The sequence below is a fragment of the Acipenser ruthenus genome, chromosome 57 (genome assembly GCF_902713425.1).
Source record: "Acipenser ruthenus chromosome 57, fAciRut3.2 maternal haplotype, whole genome shotgun sequence".
Taxonomy (NCBI): Eukaryota; Metazoa; Chordata; class Actinopteri; order Acipenseriformes; family Acipenseridae; genus Acipenser; species Acipenser ruthenus.
In genome coordinates, this window is record NC_081245.1 from 3,564,481 (window position 1) to 3,592,250 (window position 27,770).

At 38.8% G+C, this 27,770-nt stretch overlaps 2 protein-coding genes across 3 annotated transcripts; both read right to left on the reverse strand.

Moving 5' to 3' along the window:
• Positions 1 to 2,857: 2,857 nt before the first annotated feature.
• Positions 2,858 to 10,238, reverse strand: LOC131724849 (zinc finger protein 30-like). Its single transcript, XM_059017789.1, has 3 exons — positions 8,426 to 10,238; positions 6,382 to 6,672; positions 2,858 to 5,353 (listed from the first exon to the last, which is right to left on the reverse strand). Exons 1-3 carry the CDS (start codon positions 8,751 to 8,753, stop codon positions 4,662 to 4,664), a joined length of 1,311 nt encoding a protein of 436 aa, XP_058873772.1. The 5' UTR covers positions 8,754 to 10,238; the 3' UTR covers positions 2,858 to 4,661.
• A 4,834-nt stretch (positions 10,239 to 15,072) lies between these two features.
• Positions 15,073 to 27,048, reverse strand: LOC131724827 (zinc finger protein 883-like). Of its 2 annotated transcripts, XR_009320333.1 has the most exons (3): positions 26,684 to 27,048; positions 16,429 to 20,903; positions 15,073 to 15,807 (listed from the first exon to the last, which is right to left on the reverse strand). XR_009320333.1 is itself a non-coding variant. In XM_059017700.1 (2 exons), exon 2 carries the CDS (start codon positions 20,893 to 20,895, stop codon positions 18,880 to 18,882), a length of 2,016 nt encoding a protein of 671 aa, XP_058873683.1. In that variant the 5' UTR covers positions 20,896 to 20,903; positions 26,684 to 27,048; the 3' UTR covers positions 15,073 to 18,879. The 2 variants fall into 2 exon arrangements, 1 of the variants encoding a protein (XP_058873683.1); XM_059017700.1 differs by having other exon boundaries at positions 15,073 to 20,903.
• Positions 27,049 to 27,770: the final 722 nt, after the last annotated feature.

Sequence of the window (27,770 nt, forward strand, 5' to 3'; positions counted from 1 at the left end):
GAGAGAGAGAGAGAGAGAGAGAGAGAGAGAGAGAGAGAGAGAGAGAGAGGGGGGGGGGGTAAATAAAACTCAATTCACTTTGATTTTACAGTACAGTTGTACATATCCATTTCAAAACAGAAACTGAATACTAAACAACACAAATACGTTTTATATTTAATTAGACTAATATCCACAGAACAGCACCATTAATAACTAGCATGGGGTTTGCAGTGTAGAATTAGGAGACCGCATAGAAGTTAGAATTTAGAAGCGGGGATCAGGGATTAAAAAAAAAAAAAAGATTGTCAGTATCTGAGAATAATGGTTTAACTGTATTTGTCGCGATGATATATTTATACTAAATGCAATAAGAGTTATCTACCAGTTTGTTTTTAGATTGCTTGCTTTCTTTCTTTCTGCCTTGGAGAGATGAGCTCCATGCGGAGTGCGTTCAACTGTACCTTAATGAGTGTAATAGCAGCGCATTTCGAAATGTTAATACTGTGAAGAAGGCACTGTTCACCGTGTTGCATATTCCGTTGTTTTACGCTGTTAAGGGCTATTCCCAGTCTGGCAGAGGAATTGAAACCACGCTTACATTTGTGCGTTGGTTTGTTCATAGTAGAGGGTGTTTCAGTATTCCAGCATGTCTGCCATTGAGCCTCATATCCAGCATATCACAGCCTAACAATTTCACCTGCTCGGACTGACAGTTACTCTCAGAATTCTGCCGTCTGGAAATTCACAGCAAAGTGCAGCAGAAAGTCACAAACTTGGAAAGTCAACAGTTTGTGGTATTTCGGATGATAACTGTCAAGTCATTTGGCAAGCTCTCTTGAAAATGAATTTCTCTTCTTTCCTTCTGGCAGACAATGAAAGGATATTGCAGAAGCTGAGGCACTGGAACAATTTTGATAGTGCGGGTGCTGAAAGCCATTGAACAAAACTGTAACCCCTGTATATGACGGAAGCCATGCAAAGCCAGAGGTGCTGCCACACTCCCAGCACCCCTAGTTCCAGCACCCCTGTGCACAAGACTTCTGGGTGTACTGGAACTATCCTATGTGTAAGGTGCCATAGATGGAAAACATGTGAGAATTGGAATATGCACTGTCAATCACTGCATGTATAATGATACATTTGGCATTCTAGTATATCTGTGAATGTGTTGTCAGCCAAACACAAATGCTACCTGTTCAGGTGTTTACAAAAACGGCTGACTAGAGTTACGGAGCCTGAAGCACTAACGCTGTCTTCCCTTACTATCATATCAGCTGTTAAAGTCACAGGCAATGGAGTCCATCAATAGATGTTTATTGCTGAATTAGTGATTGCAGTCTCAGTCAGTGGGATATCTGAAAGCAACACCTCCCATGAGTTAAACATCTCAGCACGTCTCTCTCTTACCAGCGAGGGGGTGAAATAGTGTCTCCCTCTTTGCAATGTGTTAAGTGTTTTGTTTAAAGCTCTGATGTCTCCGATCAGACTGTCATCCTCTTGTCTGTTTCAAAGTGTAAATGCAGTCCAGTGCAATAAACACTTCTGAGGTGTCTTTGTGAAGGAATTTTATAATAATTGTTTTTATATATAAAAGAGAGACTTGTTTGTTAAAGGGTTTTAATATTTATATGGGTTATGTAAGCATTAAGACCCGACAGCTTTTGACAAAGTCCCGCATAAAAGATTAATTCTCAAACTGAACGCAGTAGGGATTCAAGGAAATGCATGCACATGGATTAGGGAGTGGTTAACATGTAGAAAACAGAAAGTACTGATTAGAGTAGAAACCCCAAAATGGAGCGAGGTAACCAGTGGTGTACCACAGGGATCAGTATTAGGTCCTCTGCTATTCCTAATCTACATTAATGATTTAGATTCTGGTATAGTAAGCAAACTCGTTAAATTTGCAGACGACACAAAAATAGGAGGAGTGGCAAACACTGTTGCAGCAGCAAAGGTCATTCAAAATGATCGACAGCATTCCGAATTGGGCAGACACATGGCAAATGAAATTTAATAGAGAAGTGTAAAGTATTGCATGCGGGCAATAAAAATATGCATTATAAATATCATATGGGAGATACTGAAATTGAAGAAGGGAACTATGAAAAAGACCTAGGAGTTTATGTTGACTCAGAAATGTCTTCATCTAGACAATGTGGGGAAGCTATAAAAAAGGCTAACAAGATGCTTGGATATATTGTGATAAGTGTTGAATTTAAATCAAGGGAAGTAATGTTGAAACTCTACAATGCATTAGTAAGACCTCACCTAGAATATTGTGTTCAGTTCTGGTCACCTCGTTACAAAAAGGATATTGCTGCTCTAGAAAGAGTGCAAAGAAGAGCAACCAGAATTATCCCAGGTTTAAAAGGCATGTCGTATGCAGACAGGCTAAAAGAATTGAATCTATTCAGTCTTGGACAAAGAAGACTACGCGGTGATCTGATTCAAACATTCAAAATCCTAAAATGTATAGACAATGTTGACCCAGGGGACTTCTTTGACCTGAAAAAAGAAACAAGGACCAGGGGTCACAAATGGAGATTAGATAAAGGGGCATTCAGAACTGAAAATAGGAGGCACTTTTTTACACAGAGAATTGTGAGGGTCTGGAACGAGCTCCCCAGTAATGTTGTTGAAGCTGACACCCTGGGATCCTTCAAGAAGCTGCTTGATGAGATTCTGGGATCAATAAGCTACTAACAACCAAACAAGCAAGATGGGCCGAATGGGGCCTCCTCTCGTTTGTAAACTTTCTTATGTTCTTATGACACAGAGGGCATCACCAGGCATTATATGACCATTTGGGTAATGGGGCCCGAGACAAAGTCGCTGTTACAACAAAACGGTCATATAATGCCTGGCAATGCCCGATGTGGAGGGTCTTATTGCTCATATACTTCAATGTTACAGCACAATTAACTATAATTTTTTAGTGATTTTAACTACATTTATTTAGATTTTCCTTTTTTAAACATATCCTTCCACATAAGCACTCTAAAATGAACATTCCATAAATATAGTCCTCCATAACAACAATCTTCTCTATAAAATATGTACAACTGTATACTTTTATTTGAATAAACAGAGAACAAAAGATTGTGAAAAAAGATTTATTATTATTATTATTATTATTATTATTATTATTATTATTATTATTAATAATAATAATACCACTACTACTACGACTAATAATAATAATAATAATAATAATAATAAGTCTTTTCCTTGTTTATTGATTTGAATATTTCAAGTTTTCGATGAAGATGGGAATGAACGTTTCCTGCTGCCGACAGAGTGTGTGATCAGGTTTTGCATTACTCTACGTTGACGGTCCAGTCATTTTTAAGGCTCCTTTCACATTGATGACCAATCACAAACATTATTTCCATGCTTTGCAAACCAAAGTTGGACTATAACTGGATTTTTGTGGACCTAATTGAATGATTTGTGCAGCGACGGCTCAAACCTGCAGCAATACTAATTTTTGTATTTTCCTAATGGCCTGCAAGTATAGCAGATACTGTGATCGCTCACATTGGTTGGATCTAGTCCGGTTCGTGGATAAAGACAGAAAGCTGATGGATTCTTATGACATTTCATTATATATTTCTCCAGTGACTTGATGGGGCAGTTTGGATCATCGGGGCACTCATACATTCTCCCTCCGTAGTTGGATTTTAAGATGTCTGTGGGGTTGTTATGATTTTTTGTAGCTTCATTGAAACAGAGACTTGCACACTTTAAACCATTGACGTCAGTTTTGATCAGGAAAGCATTATGAGGTAATTCTCTTGAGCTTTCTCTGCCCAAAATGTATTTGAATGTCAAACCACACTTTATACAGCAGGCCTTGTGGAGTGTTCGTATTTAAAACATTAGAAGACTTTCCTTTTATCAGATCTGATCCAGTAATGGCTGGGTGATGTATGCTCTCACCCTTGCACTCTCTCCTGGGCTGTTTTGTTATCGAGGTAAAGACATTATTTGTAGATGTAAAATTGGAGTTTTTTATTATTTTTCTTTGTTTGCAGTACAGAGAGCTTGTTAAATGTCTGTGTATCCCAGCTCTCAAAGAAATATAACTTGATATACCGGACTGTTGTCCCTCTTTATTTTTGGCGGTTGCATAAAATTCTCTGGCAAGTGTTTTCCTAAAAAATTGTGTTTTTATTCATTGAAAAACATTAATTGCCCAAGCTGTTTTCTGGTATTTTTTTCAGTTCTTTCTATTTGAATTAAATCAAGTCACTGTTGGGTAACACTCCCATGTCTAGGACTACTTGTAGTAGTACTGATGGTAGTTTTTTTTCAGTTTGTCCGACAGTACTTCTCTCTGTGTTACTTACAGAGACTGTAGACATCTCAGAGGTGCTCATATTTTCTGGGATGTTTTGATTCAGCCATTCCTCAATGGACATCTTATTAAAAAGGTTGAAATTTACTTTAAACAACATTGTGTTAAAATCTGACGGAGTGATCTTATTTGATTTGTTTTTGTGATGCGGTAACAAAGACTCTAAGGGCACATATCAGGGATTATATCCCTCTAGCTCAACCGTATTTAGAATGCATGGAATCTTTCCATTGAAGTATATATATATATATATATATATATATATATATATATATATATATATATATATACAGTATATATTAAAATCACATTAATCTCTTCAGGGACAGGGTTTTTGTCTTGCGAGAACTTTATGGTTTATAAGGTGTCCCTCCAAAGGAACTCTTTCCCAACATTCAGCATTTCTCTCATGTGTGAATTTGTTTGTGTATTTGTGTATCTCGCCTGTGTGAATTCTTTTGTGTCTTTTAAGACTTCCTAATTCAGTAAAGCGCTTCCCACAAACATTACAGTGGTATGGCTTCTCTCCTGTGTGAATTCGGAGGTGATTTTTAAGATGTGGTAATTGAGAGAACCTCTTCTCACATTCATTACATTCGTACGGTTTCTCTCCTGTGTGACTGAGCTGGTGTCTTTTAAGGTGTGAGAAACAACTGAAACTCTTCCCACAAACAGCACAGGGAAATGCAGTCCCTCTTGTGTTATTTTGCTTGTGAGTTTTAAGAGAGCCTAACTGACGGGAACTCTTCCCACCTTGAGTAGAACAAGGCAAAATGTTCAAGTTGCCCCAGGTTTCAGAATTGTTCATATAGAAAGAATGTGCAGTATCTATACTCTCCAGAGTAAGTGGTTGCCTGTCTTGTACAAGGGGAATTTGAACTCTCAATTTGTCTGCATTCTCTTCTTGAGGTATCGTCTCTCTGCGTTTCTTGCGCTGCAGTTTGCCACTAGAAGAGTTTTTGCAGTGGAGTGATGGAGTGGAGTCGTGTTCTCCTTCATCTACTATAGAAGCTAAAGAAAGAAAGAAAGAGACAAAGGTTATTGTAAAGCATTCTTACACATTCACTCTTCTGCAGGGCTCCCCCTCATAACCATGACCAACTCCTAGAGTGAACTCTGATGAGAATACAGTCAAACCTGCTTAATATCACTCCTGTTAATACCAGCCTCCTTTTATTATCATCACATTGAAATTTTCCAGGCAGAATATACTGGCTGTCAATAAGGACAAATGCTTGAGAATATCACTTTGATTATTAACACACTGGTTAATATCACTCACATTTACCAGTCCCTGATTTCCACCCCACTTAATATCGCTTTGAGGAATAAAAGTATAAGATCAGGTTTACATGCAAGTGCTGTATTGAAATGTTTCTTCTGGTGACACTTAGCAACCTGACTGGATTTGGCATCACCCATTGATGAGTCATGTGATCCCAGCACCACTATAAAGCTGTGGGAGCAGCACAACTGCAAACAGTCTACCAGAAACAGGGACATGCAAAGATCTAACAGCATTCAAAACAGGCATGATAGTGGGTGCACATCTAGCAGATGCCACAGCAGCAAGGATAGTTATGTTGCAAGCCATTGACTATTATTATTATTTATTTATTTATTTATTTATTTATTTATTTATTTATTTATTTATTTCTTAGCAGATGCCCTTATCCAGGGCGACTTACAACTGTTACAAGATATCACATTATTTTTACATAAAATTACATTATTTTTTACACATTATTTTTACATACAATTACCCATTTATACAGTTGGGTTTTTACTGGAGCAATCTAGGTAAAGTACCTTGCTCAAGGGTACAGCAGCAGTGTCACCTACCGGGGATTTAACCCACAACCCTCCGGTCAAGAGTCCAGAGCCCTAACCACTACTCCACACTGCTGCCCCATAGTGGTTGAGCAGCCTCCCTAGCTTAAATTGAGGTGTAATGACCAAAAATATGAATCTTCAGCACACTGCACTGCTTAGTAACCAGTTTCTGCACGATTGATGGTCAACACAATGTTTATAATTACCTCTAAATCCCAGTTCACATTCAGGTGGACAATCATCACACAGGCTGGATCCCAGCTTGTTGTTCTCCTCAAGTGTACAGACATTATTTTCAGTAGGAACTTCCTCTGCGATGGGGACACATTCCTGTTCTATGAATTCCTCTTTAATAGGAACACAGTCCAGTCGAGGGACCTCTTCATCTTTAACACATGTCAGCTCCTGGTGAAAGGACTCCTCTAGTGTGTAAACTGCTTCTATCCTTGGCCCCTCCTGTGCTTCAGATTTTGGCATAGCATGGCTCTCTTTGGGATCTGTGTGGAAGTAAATTGTACACAATTAGAACTCTTACATACTAGCCAGGTTCCTCTACAAAGCCAGCCCCTTGTCAGAATTCTACTGAGAGAAGGCACTGGATAATTCCGGTGTTATTATGAGGAGGCGTTTTCTTTTTTTTATTTATTTTTTATAGTTTTTAAATGGACATAGTGTGCCCAGTTACATTACCCTGAGCTGGGAATGAGGTCGGATCCAACATATCTTCTCAAGTATTTCTGGTGATCAATGCCTCCAGTAGGTGGTGCATAACCAGTGTGGTAAAGTATAGAAAAGCTAGAGGGAAAGTATGTTGGGCCCCACCTAACTCTGTGCCCTGAAGACTTTGGACATTCTGCTGCCCTGGCTCACTGGGCACCCGGACAATAGATACAAATTCTGAATAACGGCCTATGGAGATTATTTTCCAGACACTACAGGATGGAGAGCTGGGAATGAGGCTGGATCCAACATTGCTTCTAAAGCATCTGTGGCAGAGGGGCGCTCAAACCCTCAAATTGAAGCTGAAATACATTTTTAATTAAAATAAAATAAACACTTCACCCCACCCACATGTCCATGTTTTATATTTTTGTGTTTTTAAATAAAATATGTATTACAACTCCTATCAACCTTTGTTCGGATATTCGCTCATAATTTAAATATTAGTTTGTTTTTCAAAAAGTAATTATATTGCTCTGAGACAGCATAGCAGCAGGAGCAGGGGGCGTGGCTGTGGCCCCTGTGTGTGTGAGCCTTTATTTTACAGCAAGCCCTTACAATATGCAACATGTTAAAATAGAAAAATATCCCAGGAGTACAGAATACGTTGTGTAGGGCTTACTTTACCCCAGTGAATTAACTACAAAACAAAGGATGCCGTTTTGCTTCTCATTTATTGCATTCCACATAACAAAAAGTCGCAACAAAAAATATATAACATCAGGGAAAGAAGTTAACTTAAGGCAGTAGTGAGGATTTGCTTCCTGCCTGGAAAATAGGTAGCAAAATGGTCTTATTCAGTGGCGGTTTTTTCGACTAAATTATATATAAAAATACATTTAAAAAATAAGCACCTAACTACCATTTTAAATAGACTGAATACCCCAAACCTTCATATAATATGCCTATATTTAAATCATAAAGTATTTATTGAAACCACCTTGTGCTCAACTAAGTAATGAAACGAATGCAATTCCTTGTCGAAATGTATTTTGTTTTAGCCTTAAGTTCTACAAGAAAGCAACCATATCTGTCATCTAAGCATTTGATATGCCATCAGTACAGTAAGGGTGGGCGATATGCATTACAAATAATATCACGGTATTTAAGACTTTATAGATGAAAACGATATATATATATATATATATATATATATATATATATATATATATATATATATATATATATATATATCACAATAATTTAAACATTTGTATCAAGGTTTACTTTTAATTGTACTTGCATGCCCTGAAAAGGACAGTGAGGCAGCAGATGTAAAGATCTTTAAAGATGACAGAAAAGATAGGCACTTAAATGAACAAATCTTTATTTTGTGTAACGCCACAGAACAGCATGAAAGTTTAATAGAAAATAGGACACAGAGACAGAAGAATGGCACAAGCTGACAGCATAAGGGCTGCATTTAACAAGAGAAGCACAAGAACACACATGGTATCTGACCAACTACAAAAAAATCAATGAATTCCAGTTGGAATGACCTAGCAATACCATCCATAAAATCAATCTTACCTTGAAATAATCCCTGGTTCTCATTCCTCTGAAAGTCTTGTTCATTGCAGTCGGGGTTCATGTTTCTGAGAGGTTGTTTAATGTCTGCATCTGCAGCGTTCATGCATTCCCGCACTGCTTTCAACTCGCTCTCTGATATTTCCAATCTCAGCTTCAGACTTTCATTCTCTTTCTCCTTTCCAGCCATTTCCATTCGGAATTCAGTGAATTTGCCGCCGACAACTTTTGTGATTTGGCACAAGACGGTGTCTACAGCCGCTTTCACTGCGTGCTCGATGGTAGAGGCGAGCTCGTCTTGAAAGAACGACACGGAGACACTGACGTCCATCTTCACTGGTTTTAGTTTGAGACTCGAGTAGCAAATGTATTTTTATTTTTTTAACTGCAAAATTAACATTCATAAAATAGCAGTTCTTCTTCTGGTGAGGTAAAGAAAGAAAACACACTGGTTTAAATTTGCAAGGAGTAACTTTTTGTCTTTCAGAATCTTGCAGAGCTCTGCTAGAATTTACAGCGCGTTTGTTTTATCAGTAACAAAATCATATTGTCAAGTTAAACATCTCTGTGTGTACTACAGCTGACGCGCTCCAAATGGACTCTTTATTTCACAACTCAATGCAGGTAATATATATATAAATCATTGGTTTTTAGCCAACCTACATATTTAAAAAAAAAAATCAGTTGAATATCTCTTTCTCTGCAAAAACAAACGCAAACGTTTCAATTTCCTGTAACGAAAGGAAAGCATCACTCTTACAAGCGGGGCCTGGTTGGCTGCAGAAACAACCTTCTCCCAGCATGCGAGTGACTGACTGGCTGGCCTCCCTGTCGCAGGTTATGAAACTGGATCCCAGAGTTCGCCATGTTGGCTCCTTCTGCGTTGTGTTTTACTCTGCAATGTCCTGTTATGGATCTGAAATGGCGCCAGTTTCGTCTCTGCTCTGTACTGCGCGAGCTCAATGAGTTTTCTATCCCTAAGTTTCTGCGAGTGTGTCGTTCATTGTGTTTTGTTTAATTTATTAACGTATTGTACCTTTTTATCTGAATGATAACGGTTTAGAGGTGAAATGGAAGCCTTGAGATCGTTTAAAGAAAGAAACAGCAATAACTTACGCGACGACTGAAGAGATACAGCGAGAGAGAGAGCTAAACACAACGGAGCTTACCGTAATTCAATTCACATTGATGTTTCAGTCATGCTACAGTACAGTACACTAAATATCAACTTCATAACCGTTCAGAAATTAAGATTATGGTTTATGATCAGGCTGACATTGGATTGAATGCTTGCGGGACCAAATTAGCATGCAAATATCTTGAAATATACTTTAAAGTTTCCACGTGTTTTAAATGTAATCCTCTCATGCGTGGTTTCTTCATTTGAGGATAGATACACAGTCATAGTTCTCTTCAATGGAAATGGACCATCTATTGCGTGCAAAAACGTATTACTTAAATGAGACCTTAAAGTGTTTTGCTGCCCTCTGGTGTTGAATAAATTGCATTGCACTCCAGGGAGTACTTCTTCGGATTGCTTGGACTAAAGTTAGTACACTTGTTAATCCCGATTGCAGGGTAACAGAAGATAATCACCACAGGTGGATCATCCGCTAAATCACACTAAACAACATCCTGATTGCAGCGTGCCAAATAGGACGTGAGATGATCCTGATCAGGAGGACTAACTTAGTACTATGACTAATTTAATACGTTTGCTCGCCCTACGTGTATACAGCACATTTTAAAACAGACGCCTCCATTATTCTCTGAAATGACGACTTTATTAAAATGAAAAGTGAAGCCTTCAGTAAGGTTCGCTCGCCGATGCCGAGTCACATGAAGCCATTCATGCTCAGTGCACGGTACTGTAGACTCGCATCACCCAGTGTCTCAAGTGAAAAGCATCACTACAATGTAACTGAATACAGAACTATATACAGTATTTTAAATTATCATATAAAATTGACAATTGCACTATGTACGTTATATCATTACCTTGTACCGTTGATACACAGTATTAAGCAATTCTACATTTTTCTAGGTTCTAGAATGTAGCCTGGAATTTAAATGTGAGGCGCGTTTTTCCTTTTTTCTCGTTTATTAGGGTTGAGGAACAAAATATTCTGAAGAGACTGGTTTTGTTTTATTCGTAAAAAATGTTGCAAAAACTGTAATACAGCGCCACACAGTAAGATACTCCTATATTTAAATAATAATAATACAAACAAATGCACGATTGATGTAGTCAATTTAACCGACTGAAACGTCACATGTACAATTAGTATTATATAAACACCAAAGTGTCCATGCAGCAATAGGGTTCAAATTCAAGTATGATCCGCTAGTGTGGAGTGTGCGCAGAAAATACAATTAGGCCTATCGATATAGATTAGGAATATGTATTTTAAATGAGTTTGCCTGAACCACGCCTAATGCAGCCTAATAAACACGCGTTTATCATTAATAGACCTATGTGTATTACTGTATTTATCAAATGTTGGTAATGACGATGTACAAAATGTCTGAGTTTGTCTTTACACCTTAACTTGTGAATTTCCATCCGCCCTTGTAGAGGCTTGTTTTGGGTTCGTCCTCATGGTCTCGCTAACTTGTTCCACTTGTTCAGACTAGCTAAACCACTTGCTGTTTGGTACGCTGCAATCAGGACTAATTCAGTACAGATCTGCAGGATTTGCTAGACTGCTTTTTAGTCCACTTGATGCGGATTTAGTCACTGGAAGGCTCCAGTCGACCCCTAGTGGCCGTATTCCGCTGTTGTTTTTGTTCTTGTTGTTAACATGGCTGTTATGTTCAGTTTTTAAACTAATGCAATAGTACAGCACCGCTATTACGTTATGGGCTGTCCCAATAGCTACTGTAAATTGATCCAGCTGGGTTTTGACGCCAGTTGCAAAAGTTAGTGGGAAATGTGCGTCTGTTTGGTTGTAACAATAAAGTGCCGTTCCTGATCACTAAATCCTGCCTTGTGAATACACAGCAATGGCATCCAAGCAAAGCATTGGGTGGTATTTCTTTAACAAGCAGGAGAAAACGGAATTTGCAAACTCTGCCAAGGAAATGTTTCAATCAAAGGAGGAAGCACACTTACTTAATGTGCTCCACATTATTTTTATTTTTATTTTATTTATTTATTATTATTATTTTATTTAGCAGACGCCTTTATCCAAGGCGACTTAGAGACTAGGGTGTGTGAACTATGCATCAGCTGCAGAGTCACTTACAACTACGTCTCACCCGAAAGACGGAGCACAAGGAGGTGAAGTGACTTGCTCAGGGTCACACAATGAGTCAGTGGCTGAGCCGGGATGTGAACCGGGGACTTGCTTATTTATTTTTAAATAAAGGCGACTTCTTTGATCTTTTTGGTAAGAAACTATACCTGCGCAATAACTGTAGATAAAGCATTCTGTATTGGAAGCCACACCGTTATTATTAATGGATCACAGAGGTATCACTTAACCCGCTCGTTTCAAAGTAGGCACTTTGAATGACAGGCGCTGTAGCTGGCAAATGAGAGCATCCTAGCACTGCTCCACACTGCTAAATGTGGGGAGAGGTTAACCCCTTTGCAGCTTCCATCAGCTGTGTTCAATTCCCTTAGTGGCAGCGTGGCAGAAATGCTAAACAGACATGTAGGGGATTTAAAAATATCATTGAAGTCGCCGCTCTGGCTCTCAATGCAGTGATGTCATTATGTGAATTTTCCAGGTACACACTGTGATGAAAAACCCAAGGATACAACAGCTCTTAGATAAACAAACGTAGTGGGCTGTGATTGGCTCAGGATTTAGTATGGTATGGACAGTGCTAGCTCTGCGACGCTCAGCCAATAGGCAGGGACGGGACGTTGAAAAGAATTGTGGGAATGTGGGATCAGGCATAGAAGCAAAGGAATATTTCAAGGTCTTAAAACGACATTTCCCACAATGCTTTTCAACGCCCCGTCCCTGCCTATTGGCTGAGCGTCGCAGAGCTAGCAGGGGCGGCGCATTCAAATTTCAAACTGTACAGACAGACACGGAGCACTTGGCTTATGTGTTTTTAAGTTACTAACTGTCTCTGTTGAACCGAATACTGTTTTGTTTTTAGCCGTATTTTTATTTTCATCGGCAGACGCGCTCTGGATGCAAGCACGGCGCTGACATGTAATTTCCTAAAATTATATTAAGAAGGTTTCGGGTAAATATATAAAGAAAAAAGGGAGTGTGTATTTGAGCACTAGTACAACAAGACCATGTACGGAATTAAAATGAATGGACTATAGAATAGTCTATTTTTTTGTAACAATTTAATTGGTTTAAAAGCAAACAAGATTATCCATAAACTAATGTTAACAGAAAATAAATATAAAAAGAGAATTTCGACAAAAGCTGCCGGGAAGCACTGTCGCTGATGATTGCTTATTTCTACGCGCTTTGAAAAGGGAGCCTCGTCTTCCAGAATATCACTTACAATGTGCGCCATCAAAAATAAAAATAAAGTTTCTAAAGATGATTTCAGCAAGCAAAAACACCACACGAACACTTGTCATGTGACACTTTCTATATTGGCTTGCTAGCTCGCAATGGTCTGCTGGTCCGCGGCGGTGCGGCACTGAGCGCTGGTTTAACATGTTACAGGTGTTACACACTGAGCGCTGGTTTAACATGTTACAGGTGTTACACACTGAGCGCTGGTTTAACATGTTACAGGTGTTACACACTGAGCGCTGGTTTAACATGTTACAGGTGTTACACACCAGCGCCAGGAGACACCGAGTGTTTTTCACCTCCAGCAACAGTGTGTCACTGACGCTGGCATGCGTATCGGGTGTTTTTTTAGTTTTGCCATTATCTCTTCTCATACTCAAAATAAACATTACAACTGCAGTACAACTGACCAAATATTATAGAGAGGCCGGTGGTAGGTTAAAATAATTAAGTTGGTTACATCGTAATTTCTCCTCGCTAGTTCTATACAGTGAATCAATTAAGTCAGATTGTTTTTTTTAACTAATTAGAAAAGTGAGGGTTCCATTGGATTTGGGGATTTACTAAATACAGCACACCCTCGCTAACACCCTTCATTATAACTAACATTCAGCTATAACGGACCTGGCCCCTGGACCCCAAATAAAATATATTAAAAAGATCATATAAACACACACTGTCAACATCCTGGTCTGTACGCATGGGATGCCCCCTCCGCAGTGAAGTCAATTGTTTTGTCTTAATAAAAAGAGAGCGCTGTAAATAATTGATGTTACAACAAAGCTGGAAACTGTATTGATCGTTTGAAAGAAGCGGTGACGCAGGCATATCTCTGTCGTGAATGTAGGTTGTCAAAAAGCGCTGTTTTTCTGGCTTGTTCAGCAAACATGCGGCAAAGCAAAATTGACAGTTACATCAGGATATGATTAAATACAAAATACTGCAGATTAAACACTTGGTAGATTACAGTACTCTGAAGTACAGGATTAAATGCAGTAAAATAGGGGGCAGATAAGAGCAAGTAAAGCGCATTTAAGGAAGGGTGATAAGTGTCCCAGGGGAAAAACAGAGGCGTTCTACAGGTGCTGTCTGAAGAGGTGAGTCTTAAGGAGGCGCCGGAATGTGGTCAGGGACTGGGCAGTCCTGACATCTGTAGGACTGACATCTGTAACTTATTCCAACAGTTTATCGTTTATTTTGCTTGTACTTTCGCTATAACAAACCCCTCGATATAACGAACAAAGGCTTGGACCCCAGCATGTTCTTTATAGCGAGGGTGTATTGTAATTGTAATGTTATTTTTTTAAAAGTATTTCCCTCTCATCTATATAAGCGTTTGCAGTGTTGCACAGCTTGATTGACAGGCTGTTCACTTTGAAGATGGTGGATTTGATTGGGGTTGCAGCTGTCACTCTCAGCCCAACAAAAACTGTATTCGATGTCTTCGTTGTCCTTTGAAATAAAAATACAAATACATGAAAGCAATTCATTTTGTGATATTTTAAACTTTAGAAATACGTTTATCGATGTATGAACTGTACCTGCATGTACAGTAATCTGTATTTCATTGGATATATTAATGCTTTCCATTTATTTGATATAATCTGTGAAAATAACTATTTGCTTTATACTGTGTTTTTATTTCATTATGTTAGTGCAATAGTTTGTATTTTATTCCTTTATAAATCTAGATCTGTGTTATAGTAACTATGTAAATAGGGCAGCAGTGTGGAGTAGTGGTTAGGGCTCTGGACTCTTGACCGGAGGGTTGTGGGTTCAATCCCCAGTGGGGGACACTGCTGCTGTACCCTTGAGCAAGGTACTTTACCTAGATTGCTCCAGTAAAAACCCAACTGTATAAATGGGTAATTGTATGTAAAATAATGTGATATCTGTATAATGTGAAATAATGTATAATGTGGTATCTTGTAACAATTGTAAGTCGCCCTGGATAAGGGCGTCTGCTAAGAAATAAATAATAATAATAATAAATGTGTTTGCAGAATAATTAGGAAATAGGGGGGGGGTGGTACTATTTTGATATATAAGCTCAGTTATATATGTTAATTAACCGATTCATGATTGAATTATTATATAATTGTTATGTTGAGTATTGTAGTAGGTATTTGAAAGGACTTGACACAGGAAACCAGGAGCAGTGGTCTTACAACAACCTTTAATACGATGTGCAAAGGAAGCCAGCAAATGCGTTCAAAACACAAGTCTGACTTAATGATGCAGCCTTTCAGCACGCAGTTATACAGTCACTTACATCACATAGACGGTTTCAGGAGGTTTCCATATAAGGGGTTGTTTTTACCAAGACTTATTTCCTCACTCGCTGTCATGGCATGCCATGATTTTACAGAAGTAGAAACATATCTTATAGACACATTTAAGCGGAACTGCACCCTGAGTCCTAAGCCGAAGCAATATTCTATATATGGAATAAAATGAAAACTTATAAGCAAATACTTAATTAATAAAAACACATATCTATACACAAACCTCATGGGTGATTCCCTCCCATCTTTTTGTTCAATATCCAATATGCTCACCCTGTTAGCTCACACCTTACCCGCACATACAAACTTATTTTCCATCTCTCTTTGTATCTAAACTAGACACCTGTCACTTTTGACTGTCTGCCCAGACATCTCATGAGTTTGTGACAGGATGGAGGTGTCTGCTTTACTTCTGTAAAGAAAGCCACAAAATGTTCCTTCTGAAATTTGCTTCAGCTTAGCATAAACATAAAAAACTTCAAATATAAACTTTATAGTTATTTTGATACTAAATTACTGTAGCTAAGCAGATTATGAACGCAAATGCTCCCTGCTGATTAAGCATTAAAAGTTAGATACACAAATATTCAGAAAATATAAATTCCACCTTGTGACGAAGTGCCTGCCCCTGTGTGTATTTTCTGTGTTATATGTTGTATGTTGCGTGTGTTAATGTTGGTGTATAGTCATTGGTACACGAGATATAAATGGGTGTGTGCAGCACGAGTATTTAAATTGCATAATTGTATTTAGGCACGGGATTGCACATCACTTCACGTGCATTTAAAGTATAGTATGTGAGCACGGGGTTGCACAGAATTAATTCACGTGCTGGGATTCAAGTGAATAATTAATTAGTAATTGAATCCCAGCACAACAGTATATATAGATGCACGTTTGACTCACTCGGGGTTGGGTGTTCGAGAGTGGAGAACGGGAGAGAGAGAGGAGGAGAAAGAAAAGCAAAATAAAAACAAAATAAAAACGTAAAGTGTTTGTTCTCACCGTTTGTTAAGTGTTAGTTCGTTTTGTTTGTCTATTTACTTTGGCGTAAGTGCCGTGTCCTGTTTTGTGTTTGTGTTTGTTTGTTCAACCTTTTTATTTTCTGTTCTGTTTATTAAATGCAGAGCGAAACCATTCGCTCAGCTCCACCAAACCACACCTCTCTGTCGTTTTATTTCCTGCTTCTGGTCTGACGCCACCCACTCCTGCTGTCTTTGTGACACACCTCCACAGTATAATAACTACAGGTTTAATAATTAAAGTTGAATTGTGAAGAAATCCCTTTAGTTTACCCTAGGGTACCTAAGGTAACATAATTTATTAAAAAAAAATACTCCTGTTGAAAAAAGACCTCCTAAAAGGTATAATATAATAAAATGAAAACACTTGTATTTTATCAACTTGCCAAAAACATAAATGCTTTGTTACAGTGTAATGCAGTAGTGTGCTCTGGCAAGGGTCTGGAAATGAACAATACCCTTTCTTTCACTGTCTGCAGGGACGCCTTTCAGGTCTCAACTGGAAGAAAGTGAAGCTGAACACGCAGAGCTCTTGCTACACATGGATGTAAGTTGGCTTAGTAGAGGAACATTTCTGCAGAGATTTAGGGGTCTATTAACTGAAATCAAGGAGTTTCTGGCCTCGAGATGCTTAATACAAGCAGCTGGAAGATGAAGCGTGGCTGTTAGATTTGGATTTTTTGACTGAAGTTGCTGCTCAGCTGAACAAACTCAATTTAGAGCTGCAAGGAAACGAGACAACATTGTTGAAATGATTACTTCTGTGACAGCTTTTAAACAAAAATCAAAACTGCTCTCCTCACAACTGCAGCAGCACGAACTGAAGAATTTCAAAAATATGATGTCAGAGCTGGAAAGCCAGGGAAAAGCAACTCCAGTTTTGCCAATGGATCGATCTCTTGACAACCGCATGCGTGAACAGCTACAAAAGGATTGCGATGAAACAACAAAGGAGTCTGAAAAATCAAGAGGCACATTGTGGCGAGTACCACATAATGTGGGACCATAAAATGTACCACCTGCTGTTTTTATTTTGAACAGAAGCAAGCCTGACCAGGCAAAGCACATTCTGAATGGAAGGAAATCTGGATTATTTAAGCTGATTTTCCTGTTTGTTATGTTTTTGTGTGTTAAGTTTGTTTTTAGGTGTGTATCCCTTTTATAAAATATGATCCTGTTTCTCAGTTGATGCACGCACTTTTTGTTAGATCTTTTATTTAACATCATGTAATCAAAGAAACTACAAAATGATACAGAAAGTCTACCGGAAACCATAATGGCATATCATGTAAGATTTAGAAATGTCACATTTAGATTTGTGTCAGTTCTTCTACAAGTACTATGGAAAACTACAAAGCGCTATGTAATTGAATATGTTAACTTAACATTGTTCAGCAGGTTTCATTCGACTTTATGAAGCACAGTGAGTTATTCTATAGGGTGATGCTGAACTCGTTTCCATGGCTGTCGATTGTGTTTCATTCATAGCGTTCACTTTGTATCTACCACATACTATCAGAGACTCCTACTGTACTGTCGCTAGCACACTCTCATGAGAACTATGTGGTCTCAAATGCACAGCCTTTCCAATGGGAAAGGAAGTAAAAACACAGGCTGGCTAGTATTTACTATAAAAATGACTGTTTCCATTTCCATTCCAGAATCCAGTCTTATGACTTTTCATGAAGTGTAATATTTAATTTATGTGGGGCAGCAGTGTGGAGTAGCGGTTAGGACTCTGGACTCTTGACTAGAGGGTTGTGGGTTCAATCCCCAGTAGGGGACACTGCTGTTGTACCCTTGAGCAAGGTACTTTACCTAGATTGCTCCAGTAAAAACCCAACTGTATAAATGGGGAATTGTATGTAAAAATAATGTGATATCTGTATAATGTGAAATAATGTGATATCTTGTAACAATTGTAAGTCGCCCTGGATAAGGGCGTCTGCTAAGAAATAAATAATAATAATAATAGTAATAATAATGTGTCAAATATCTCCTGTTCTTTTGCTGGTCTTATGTGTGGTGCCTCCTGCAGATGGTGGCAGCTAATTCCACAGTTTCAGTGCCAGCGACACGAATGTGTATGAACCTACAGGAATGCAGCAGCTCTTGTGAGTTTTATGGCCTGGTACTGTTTCACAAAAACATGTTCACTTCAATGAACAACTCCAAGTCATTTTTTTTCTTTTTGTACAACACATATTATGACTATTGTTTTTTTTTTTGTAATCTATACTAGTTGGGAGACCTTCAGTTCTTATGGATTTATTAGACTTTTCTTGTAGGTCGTATACCTCCTAAATTAATTGGTTATACAATCATATTAATATAATAAATTTATGTTTGTGATTTTAATCTTCATTTGCACTTTTAAATTGTAAAATCATACAAAGGACTTTGAAATCCAATATCTTGCAAGCTGCTGTGTTACATGTTTTAAATGCAGTTAAACAATACTGAATTATTCCAGCATACCGTATTTAAATAACATTTCCAAGGTACTGTGTGTGTGTAATAACCAATATAATTGATATGTGTTTTCATATCAATTGAAGTTCATCTCTTCAGTTACAGGGTTTCTGTCTTACATGAGTTTTCTGGTGGTTTAAGGTGTCCCACCAAATCAAACCTTTCCCCTACATTCAGCACAATGGTTATGGTTTCACCGCTGTGTGAATTCGCTGGTGTCTTTTAAGGCTTCCTAACCGAGTAAAGCTCTTCCCACAATTTATACAGTGGTGAGGTTTCTCTCCTGTGTGAACTTGCTGGTGTTTTTTAAAGTTTCCTAATTCAGCAAAGCTCTTCTCACATTCACTACACTGGTGTGGTTTTTCTCCTGTGTGAACTCGCTGGTGTTTTTTAAGGCTTCCTAAACGAGCGAAGCTCTTACCACATTCGTTACACTGGTGTGGTTTCTCTCCTGTGTGGATTTGCTGGTGTCTTTTAAAAGTTGTTAACTGAGCAAAACTTTTCCCACAAAGTACACAGTGGTGTGGTTTCTCTCCTGTGTGAGTTCGCTGGTGTTGCTTAAAGTGTCCTAACCAAGAGAAGCTCTTTCCACATTCATTACACTGGTGTGGTTTATTTCCTGTGTGAACTCGCTGGTGTTTTTTAAGGCTTCCTAAACGAGCGAAGCTCTTACCACATTCGTTACACTGGTGTGGTTTCTCTCCTGTGTGGATTTGCTGGTGTCTTTTAAAAGTTGTTAACTGAGCAAAACTTTTCCCACAAAGTACACAGTGGTGTGGTTTCTCTCCTGTGTGAGTTCGCTGGTGTTGCTTAAAGTGTCCTAACCAAGAGAAGCTCTTTCCACATTCATTACACTGGTGTGGTTTATTTCCTGTGTGAACTGGCTGGTGTTTTTTAAGGCTTCCTAAACGAGCGAAGCTCTTCCCACATTCGTTACACTGGTGTGGTTTCTCTCCTGTGTGAATTTGCTGGTGTCTTTTAAAGGTTGTTAACTGAGCAAAACTTTTCCCACAAAGTACACAGTGGTGTGGTTTCTCTCCTGTGTGAGTTCGCTGGTGTTGCTTAAAGTGTTCTAACCAAGAGAAGCTCTTTCCACATTCATTACACTGGTGTGGTTTCTCGCCTGTGTGGATTCTCTGATGTCTTTTAAAGGTTGGTAAATGACCGTAACTCTTCCCACAAAGTATACAGTGGTGTGGTTTCTCTCCTGTGTGAGTTTGCTGGTGTTGCTTAAGGTTTCCTAACCGAGAGAAGCTCTTCCCGCATTGATTACACTGTTGTGAGCTCTCTCCCGTGTGGATTTGCTGGTGTTTTTTGAAGCTTCCTAAATAACCAAAACTTTTCCCACAATGTATACATTGGTGTGGTTTCTCTCCTGTGTGAAGTTGCTGGTGTTTGAAGTTTCCTAAATGAGTGAAGCTCTTTCCACATTCATGTTCTTTTTCTAACATTGTTGTCCCACAGGGTGAAGGTGACCTTGGTGCATGTTGTGATGCAGGATTTATTTGGATAGCCTCCAGCTGGGAGATGTGATGGTTCCTCTGAATGGAACCCAGCTCAGTCCCCTCCTCTCCATTAGCATACATGGCTTGAGAGGACTCTCTATGTAATAAATCATCAGGCTTGGCTACCTCTTGTTTAACGTGGACATGTTCCAGTCCAGGGGCCCCCTCTTTAACATGGACATGTTCCAGCACAGGACTCTCCTCTTTAACATGGACATGTTCCAGTCCAGGGGCCTCCTCTTTAACATGGACATGTTCCAGTCCAGGGGCCTCCTCTTTAACATGGACAGCTTCCACTCCAGGGGCCTCCTCTTTAACATGGACATGTTCCAGCACATGGGCCTCCTCTTTAACATGGACATGTTCCAGCACAGGGGCCTCCTCTTTAACATGGACATGTTCCAGTCCAGGGGCCTCCTCTTTAACATGGACAGGTTCCAGTCCAGGGGCCTCCTCTTTAACATGGACATGTTCCAGTCCAGGGGCCTCCTCTTTAACATGGACAGGTTCCAGTCCAGGGGCCTCCTCTTTAACATGGACAGGTTCCAGTCCAGGGGCCTCCTCTTTAACATGGACAGGTTCCAGTCCAGGGGCCTCCTCTTTAATATGGACAGGTTCCAGTCCAGGAAGCTCTTCTTTAATATGAGAATATGCCATATCTAGTCCTTGCCTTCTACCAAGATGCACCACCTTCATATCAGTACCTGAAAAACACAATGCATGTTTTTGTATAATTTCACATATTCCATAAATACATTTATTTTAAATATACCAGTACAAATACTTGTTTTAAAAGTCATTGGTTATTTAGTAGATTTACTATTTAGAAGGAAAATGAATGTATTACGTTAAACCATAGTGCATCTCAAAGAAAATAAATTAATGAAATGTATTTAACATTAATTGTATAGTGGGCTCCACGGTGTGACCATCGGTTTTGTTTTAGCAGCAATGGTTTCATGACCTCAAAAAACGATCAGAAATTAAAATTGTCAGGTACAAATATAAACTGATCTGAAAAACAAAAATAAGGGTTTCTGGATTAGTCATGCAAGCGTTTTGTGTCCCTGGGATTGTAATCCATTGCTTCATTATCTCTATTGCTAGCAAGCTGTAAAACTAAACTGCATCAGTGGGCAAGCCTACGTAGGTCTGCATCTGAATAAGCATATATTTTATGTTAGTCTTATTAAGCCAGGCAGGTGTTTAAACCTTAGAAAAATATTTGAGTATTGAACTCAGTTTGTAGTATTTTTTTGCTGTGGTTTCTAGAGATTGTAAATTACTTATTATAATACAAGGCATTGGTTTTTTTTTTCACTGCATACAGCCAAGTTGAGTTTTCATCATGTGACTTCACTCGCGTGTCTCTGCTGAAACTCAATACAGCGGCTGCACCAATGAAAAAATAATGCAATGTTTCAGTACAAGACAGAGCTAAAAAACGTATCATCTATAGGGAGGATGGTGGGATACTATTCCAGTTTTGCTGTAATTCCATTGATAATGTACGAGACAACACCATTAAAAGGTCACACTGCCACTCAAACATGTACAGAACAAGAAATGCAAAGCACTGCATTCTTCATTCTTCAGACCGAAGGCTGGGCTTTCCCTAAGTAAGTAAGCCAAATTAATTACGTATTTAATTACTGTTGAGTTTATTTCTTTCCCCGCTACCTGCCTTTAATAAAGCTATAATTAGCAATGTTAAACCATGGCTGTTTCTTAAATTAGATTATCTGACAATGAAGAAACAAGCTGAAGTAGGATTTTAGGTCAGCCAAATGTTAATGTATTATTATTATTTATTTCTAAGCAGACGTCCTTATCCAAGGCGACTTACAATTGTTACAAGATATCACATTATTTTTACATACAATTACCCATTTGTGCACTTGGGTTTTTACTGGAGCAATCTAGGTAAAGTACCTTGCTCAAGGGTCCAGCAGCAGTGTCCCCCACCTGGAATTGAACCCACAACCCTCCGGACAAGAGTCCAGAGCCCTCACCACTACTCCACATAAGTACTTATAAGCTTTTGCAGTAGCAAAGGCAGTTAAACATTGTACGATTAACTGTCTGCACAGATCTAGTTTAGCACGAACAGGAAGCCAAGCTTAACCACAGGCTGTCTGCATAGAGCAGAACAGGAAGCCTTACCGAAACCAAACTGTGTACGTGACAGACTGAACGCTTAAACAGAGTCAAACAACTTTAGGGGGCAAGAAGGAACCTTCTAGAACAACCTGCCCTTGTTACAGGTGGAGACCGGCCCTTGCAGTAGAAGTAGTACCAATCAACAGATGACAACTGGAGATGCACGCCTATGCGGCAAAACTTACCCAATAACGGGGAGGGGGGCGGGACTGAATTTGTAACTGTAATGAGGTATAAAAGGAGTTGTAAACTGTTGATTGGAGAGCTTACCCTGTGTTTTATCACCTGTGTAACCTCACAAGCTCGTGATTAAAGCTTTTCCTTACTACAAATAAAACAGACTGGTGTGAATTCATTTCCTCTGCATCACAAGCTCAAAGCTATTTTCTAGCGATACATTCCTTAACCCTTCAAGGACCGTGATCATGTAAACATGATCATACTGAAGTCCTTCTGTTAGAGAACACATATCATTGGATAGGGGAGTGATACTGCATTTCACTGGCTGCTTGTTTTTTTATTCTTCGTGTGATGTCACAGAGATTGTGTATTTTATTTAAGTGTGGAGACATTTTCAAGCACCACGCAGAAACTAAACATCACATTGTTTAAGAAAACGGGAAAACACTAAATCCCATCTACTTGACTTAATTATATTAGAACATTTATTAATGTTCTAATTTATTATTTATTGTCTAGAAGGGACAAAGGCATGTACTAACTTCTCAGCATCAGACACAAACAGAATAGAATGAAATCGACAATATTACATAAAAGAAAAAATGACACCCTGGTGACATTCCGCATGTGGGACTCAAAGGCTAGACTAGGGTAAAAAATAATACCAAGATTTCTCATTTCAGAGCTAGACCTAATCTCAAGCCCATCAATAACCATACTAAAGTTGTCGAGTTTACGCATTTAATGCTGAGAGCCAAGTATCATTACTTCAGTCTTATCACCATTCAACTGTAAAAAAAAAAAAAAAGTTCTCACCCAGAAATACCAACACAACTTTCGAAAAGAATATCATGGTTAACAGAATCAAATGCAGCACTAAAGTCTAGAAGAACCAGAATGGATAATGCACCTGAATCAGTAGCCATTAACACATCACTGATTTTTTTTTTTTTTTAATCAAGGGTTTAACAGCAGCTAGTTTAAACGCCGAAAACACAACCCCAGAACACAAGGAATCATTTATGATTTGAGTTTCCAATGGGCAAAGAACTGAAAAGCTAGATAGTGGAAACAGGGTCTAAGAAGCATGCTGTGGGTCGCATTTTAATAACAAATGCAGTCAGGCTTGATGGAGTAACCTGAACAAAATCAGAAAGGAGGATCCCAGCAAACTCAAGCATGGAGTTTAACAAGACAGTACAGGTATAGAGGGGCGTGAAAGCTGGTGTCTAATATTACCAACTTTGGTTTGAAACAATTCAAAAATGTATTACACTGGTCTTTAGAATAAGATACAGTAGACTTTATATTTGGCTCCAACATGTGTTAATAGAAAAAAGATCCCTAGGCTACCATGACCTTCCTCAATGAGGTTTGAAAAAAAGGAGGATCTGGCTGCAGAAGAGCATCCCTATACGCACGCTGGTGCTGCCTCGAAGGCTGTCTACCAACATCAGGGCGTTGCTAGGATACAAAACCTTCAGGCTTTAGATTCACATTGGCATTCATACTAGCACTATTGTCAGCGTATAACTACATAATCAATGTTTTAATGCAATCTGGCAACTTGGCTCTAATTTATTATTATTATTATTATTATTATTATTATTATTATTATTTGTTTATTTAGCGGACGCCTTTATCCAAGGCGACTTACAGATACTAGGGTGTGTGAACTATGCATCAGCTGCAGAGTCACTTACAATTACGTCTCACCCGAAAGACGGAGCACAAGGAGGTTAAGTGATTTGCTGCATTTGATGCATTTATCTCTATTGATTGCATAATTAAAGAAAATCAAATTCATATGGTAATAAAACTGTGTGTTCCAAGATCTGGATCTTAATCAGGACTCTGACAAAGTATGCAGAACCTACACCAGAGCGCTAGGGCACTGCCACAGGACACAAGACTCAGCACAGTCAGGACAGCACAGGACACAAGACTCAGCACAGCCAGGACAGCACAGGACACAAGACTTAGCACAGTCAGGACAGCACAGGACACAAGACTCAGCACAGTCAGGACAGCACAGGATACAAGACTCAGCATACAGTCAGGACAGCAAAGGACACAAGATTCAGTGCTTTGATTGCATTGGACCACAGAACAGAGCAACCCCTACTACAAACACTGACGATTATATCATTGTGACGAAGAGATATGGTTGAACTATTGAAATAGATACTTAACAAAATATGTCTAAAATAACTTGTCTGTGCATAATCTCTGAGATATAGCTAAATTAATTTAAAATGTGTAAGCTTTAAGCACAGAAGTGTATTTCAGAGTTATAAAATGGGTCTTTTTGAATACTTTGTCCTGATTGGTCAAAACAGGTCACATGGGGTGTTGATATTACAGCATGGTCAGCACTTCTTTTAAGAAAGGGGCAAATCACTGGTAGATATCCATACGCCAACACAATTTTAAAAAAAAAGAAACGGCAGCCATTTTATCACAATAAAAAAACCGAATTGTGATTTATGTAAACACTGAGTGTCTGAATCGTTGAATAATTCAAGTTCTGAAAAAAAAAAACTTAAGTATTTGAATCCATTAAAAACATACCTCGAAGTCAGTTTGATAAATTAGTGCTGGGGATTGTAAACAAACTGAACTGTCAATAGCTTTCTGGAGATCCCTGGTTCAAATCCCACCTCAGCCACTGACTCATTGTGTGACTCTGAGCAAGTCCCTTAACCTCCTTGTGCTCCGTCTTTCGGGTGAGACGTAGTTGTAAGTGACTCTGCAGCTGACGCATAGTTCACACACCCTAGTCTCTGTAAGTCGCCTTGGATAAAGGCGTCTGCTAAATAATAATGAAGCCTCTAATTCTGAACTTTTATCAGCTCAGAAAGCAACAGTCTATCCTCGCCATGGTCTACCATTTTTCAATGTTGTTCTTTTCAGGTTACTGCTATTTTAAAATCTCTACAAGCTATTGACTGTAGGAAGCTTGCAGGTCCTGGTGGTCTAGATCCAATTGTATTAAAAACAGCTGCTTGCAATTACTGCAGAACCTATTACTTGTATTTATAACTTTTCAGTCCTATGAACTGCCTAATGTATGGAAATCAGCTTAAGTTACTCCTCTGTTAAAAGCTGGAAATCCATCCGACTTGAATAACTGCAGACCAATTTCAAATTTGTTAATTTTGGCAAAAATTTTAGAATCCTTGGTCAGTAATCAATTAAATGTTATTTGGATGCAATATGCAGTGTGGTTTCAGGTCGAGTCCCAGTACCAGGACTGCAGCATTGAAAGTCACGGATGACATCACAATGGCTCTAGATAAGAAATCAACAGGCATGTCTCTGTTTATTGATCTCTCCAAGGCTTTTGATACGGTTGATCATGTATTACTCAATAGAAGATTATTGAGCGCTGGTATTGGATTGCAAGCCTCTGGATGCATTCGGATGGACGCTGTAAAATACATTGTTAAACTGAATTGGCCCGATGAGAAAATAATAAATAAATAAAAATAATGATCTGAAATGAGTAGTATAATGCCACTAGCTGCTACTCTAAAATGTTTTTATAACGTGATATTGTACCGCTGTGTGTTTAATGTAGCAGTAGTTACAGTATGTAACTGTTACAGTTTTCAAAACGTAACTTGATTTTGACATCGGAAGCTGGCCGCAGAACAATTAGGTTAGCGTTAAAACATACAAGTTTCTGTGAACACGACGGTCGTAACCTTACACACTTCATTACCAAAAAACGAGATCTAGTGGAACGACATTTTCCGAGTTTGTTATAAACCAGTGGCGTGCTTTAAAAATACCTGCATTACACATTTGTAATTTATTTTAAGAATAAGAACGATGTTGACAAACCGCAGCACGCTGCCTCGTTGTAAACGGTCCCAAAGCCTGTTTTTATTTTAATTTTGTTCTCATTCATAATGCTATTGAGAAAATACACACAGAATGACCTCCGTGACCCCAGCCCACCCCCCGGCAGAAGTTTTCTGAAACGACGTCCCCGTATAAATGTAATTACAATTAAAACTTCATTTTTGAGCAGTCCCGTTTTCAAATTCCGTTTTGAAATTGATATGCAGTCTACTGTATTGCAGTACGTTTTAAAAATAAGCAATGTGAATTAAATTACGATAAATTAAGTTTGGTTTACCTCTCTCCTCTGTACCTCTCTGCAAGTCGGCGCGAAAGTTGTTGTTGTTTCTTTAGTCGATCTCAGGACTTCCGTTTCACATCTAAACCGTCACTTTAACTAAAACCATTCAGATAAACAAAAAGAAAACAGTGCAATCTGTTAATAGATCAAAGAAAACACAGTGACCCCACACATGGCGAGCAGCAGCTTTGGAATACAAAACTCGTTGAGCCGCACAAAGCAGAGGGACGAAACTGACGCTACTTCAGATCCACAGTAAGGATATTTCTTAGTAAAATAAAACGCAATAATAGCTAACATGGCTACTCCAGTATGCAGTTTCACATCCCCTCTCCGCCCTTCTCAACTCGCCGACGGGGAGGCTAGCCAATCAGTTTTGCAAGCTGGGTTTGGAGCGTTTCTGCAACCAATCATAAGCGGCGGTTTCAAAAAAACACGCCCACTACTATGACGTTGCCGCTGCTGATTTTACTGCAATTTATCAGCAGCTATTTAAAGTATTAGGTCGGGTTAATAAAAGACGATTCTGCACAAATAATGATATCCGGTACGAGATTACACTTGGTTGCATTCATTGGTTATTCAAGATACAAAACATCACAAGTATTGCAACACGTTTTTCTAGATGAGAAATGGTAATTAGCCATTTTAGCTTTCAACTGGGAAGGCTCTTTAGGTTAGAGATGTTTTCAGTCTATTTCACCCGAGCAAATTCATTTATGTGCAGTCTGTTAAGCTACATCGTACACCCCATCTGGGTTATTCCACGTGTACATGAAGGCAAAAATCCATGCCCGTGTCCGGCATACATTACATAGTTGACAGAAATTGTAAATATTTGTGTTTTGTCTTGAAACGATTTACTAGCTTGCCAGAATTTGCGCGAAAGTTTCTTAAACGTCAATTGAAAATCCAGCTCTGTCTGATGTGTGTGATTAATATACACAAACCAAAAAAAAAAAGAGACTCAACAGAGCTGCTCTTTTTTTTGGCAGCAAGAAGTAAACAGTCCAGATTAGCACGTCCATGCAACCCAAGCTGCCAAATAGTGATCTCTGGCGACTACAATCAGTGCTTGAGATTT